General features: G+C 55.0%; 1 protein-coding gene across 1 annotated transcript in view; it reads left to right on the top strand.

Annotated features, from left to right (window-relative positions):
• The first annotated feature begins 1,116 nt into the window (after positions 1–1,116).
• The window catches only part of LOC103087660 (ephexin-1), a 13,604-nt gene continuing 12,200 nt past the window's right edge, over positions 1,117–2,520 (top strand). The window contains exon 1 of the mRNA XM_007462770.1: positions 1,117–1,277. Within this exon, the coding sequence (XP_007462832.1) occupies positions 1,120–1,277 (158 nt within the window). The 5' untranslated portion in view covers positions 1,117–1,119. The remainder of the gene's footprint in view (positions 1,278–2,520) is intronic.

The following is a 2,520-nucleotide window of genomic DNA, read 5'->3' as shown; positions in this document are numbered from 1 at the left end:
TCAATCCAGGATGGGTCTCCTCACCTTGACATCCTTCACTTACATCCGCAAAGACCCTTTTGCCACATGAGTTCACATTCACAGGTGCTGGAGCTTGGCATGTGGACACAGCTTTGGGTGGGCGCACAATTCATCCCGCTACACTGTCCCTTCTGGGCAGCCACCGTGGGCCCAGACCTGAACCCACCCTCAGCTGAGGAACAGCAGAGAGAGATGGGGGAGAGGAAGTTGAGGGTGGTCCCAGCGTGGTCTCAGGAAGGGTCATGGGTTTGCTTGAGAGTAAGGAAGGAGGGTGAACCAGCAACTACTGCCCTCACTTCACAGATGACACGTGAGAGGGAACAGAGAGAGGTCCGGTTAGTTTGCTGTTTCATAGACTCGATAATCAGGTGATAAGCATGATAGAGAATGAAGGTGCCTCCAAAAAGCTTATCTGATTATGGATTTCTTTCTCTGTCTTCTTTCTCTCTTCTCTTTTCAAAATGAAAATTGCTTTATCAATTACATTATAAAATAAGACCATGAAAGAAACAACATATGCTCATTCTTCAATTTTAGACAATCGAAAGGGTAAAAAGTAAGGAGTAAAAGTCACCCCCAAACTCCACCCCCTACTGACACCTGTGGTTGACATTATGGCCTGTTTCCTTCCAGACATTTTTCTGGGTGTGTAGAAGGGGAGTCTGCCGACTCTCTCACCCATTCCGCACCAGGAAACAGTCCTGAGTCACCCTTAGCAGCTGTCGGGAACCCAGCGGATGGCTGGCGCCTCGTGTTTGACCTTGTTCCGTCCTCGGACGCGAGGCTATCTCCGGCTTCACTCTTGTGAGCGGTCTTGGCCGCGGATGGCAGCGCCCTTGCCAGCGCAGACCCCGACAGCAGTCTTCCTTCACTTTTAAAACCTTTGCGTCTGGGGACTTTCCCTGGCGGTCCAGTGGTTAGGACTCGGCGCTTTCACTGCAGGGGCCGCAGGTTTGATTCCTGGTCGGGGAACTAAGATCCCGCAAGCCGTGCATGGCGGCCAAAAACCTAAACTAAAATAAAACCTCTGCATGTGTCTGAGAGCGGGGGGAGACGAGTCCTAGGTGCTGAGCGCTGGCCCTCCTCACGTCCCAGGCCATGTTCGAGCTGGTGACTTCCGAGGCCTCCTACTACAAAAGCCTGAGCCTGCTGGTGTCCCACTTCATGGAGAACGAGCGTCTGAAAAAGATCCTGCACCCGTCCGAGGCGCACATCCTCTTCTCCAACGTGCTGGACGTCATGGCCGTGAGCGAGCGGTGAGCCTCCGCCCGGGTCCTCGGGGGGCCCCTTCCGGTCCCTCCTCCTCGCCTGGGGCACGTCCGGGGCTGGTGGCACTGCCTGTTGCTCTGGCCTCTCTGCTTCTGTATGTTTGGAATTTTCTGTAATAAGATATAACTGAATACATAAATCCAAAGATCTCCCAGCAACGAGGCCCGTCGCGTCCCCTGGACAGGACGGCTGCCTGCAGGTTCCTCCCGGCCACGCAGGTGCTCCGTGTGTCTCCCACGGTCAGGCACATCAGTGGCGGGTGTCACGACCTGGTCCGGAGGTGTCCGTGTGAGCTGCTCTTTATCCTGACCTCACAAGGCCCTGGCTTGGTGCGTGCGGGGGCCCGAGACCCTCTGAGGGCCAACGCGGAGCGCGGTCCTGGATTTACACTTTCTCTTCTGCGGTTGCGTGGTGTTAGCAAGAGTGTGTGGAGGTGGCGATTGGGACTCTACTACTTTTGCCTAAAGAAGGATGGGGTGAGCTTAAGTGGACGAGGAATAGACATCTATTGACTGATTATTGCAAAGAAGAAATGAACTCCAGTCATTCCGTTAGGATAAAAGATCCATTTACCCTTTTCACTGTAGCCTGGGCAGGTTTGCAGCTAAAAGTGCAGAACTCAGCTTTTATGAGCTGGTCCCTCCCCGCCTGTTCAGGTGTGAAATAGCACGCGGGCGGCAGCAAACCCACACCCGTGTGTGGCTCTCCATGGACCCTCCTGACTCGGTCCCCCTCCACGTGGACACCCCACCTTTCCGTTTGCAGCCCCCGGATCCTCGTGGCAGCCCCCCACCTGGTAGGCCCAGGAAGGCAGGAGCTGACTGAGACCAGAGCAGCCTCGGAGACGCCTCGATCTCTGCCGCTCACCCCCACTGGGGGAGGCGTGTCTATTTATTTTTGTATTTATTTATATTTTATTATGGAAAATCCCAAGCATGCAGAAATAGAGACAGCAGTGTAGCGAGCCCACGCTTCAGCATCTAGGTTCACCCACGGGATCGTTCTGAAGCAGATCACCATCGTCATCTCACTTCAACTGTAAACGCATCAGTATGGACGTAAAAGATGAGGTCTCTCCCTTTTAAAAATGCTCCTAGGGCTTCCCTGGTGGCGCAGTGGTTGAGAGTCCGCCTGCCGATGCGGGGGACGCGGGTGCGTGCCCCGGTCCGGGAGGATCCCACATGCCACGGAGCAGCTAGGCCCGTGAGCCATGGCCGCTGAGCCTGGGCG

Source organism: Lipotes vexillifer, unplaced genomic scaffold, assembly GCF_000442215.2.
Source record: "Lipotes vexillifer unplaced genomic scaffold, Lipotes_vexillifer_v1.1 scaffold860, whole genome shotgun sequence".
Classification (NCBI taxonomy): Eukaryota; Metazoa; Chordata; class Mammalia; order Artiodactyla; family Lipotidae; genus Lipotes; species Lipotes vexillifer.
The sequence above is the reverse complement of the archived record's forward strand: the minus strand, read 5'-3'. Positions and strand labels throughout refer to the sequence as shown.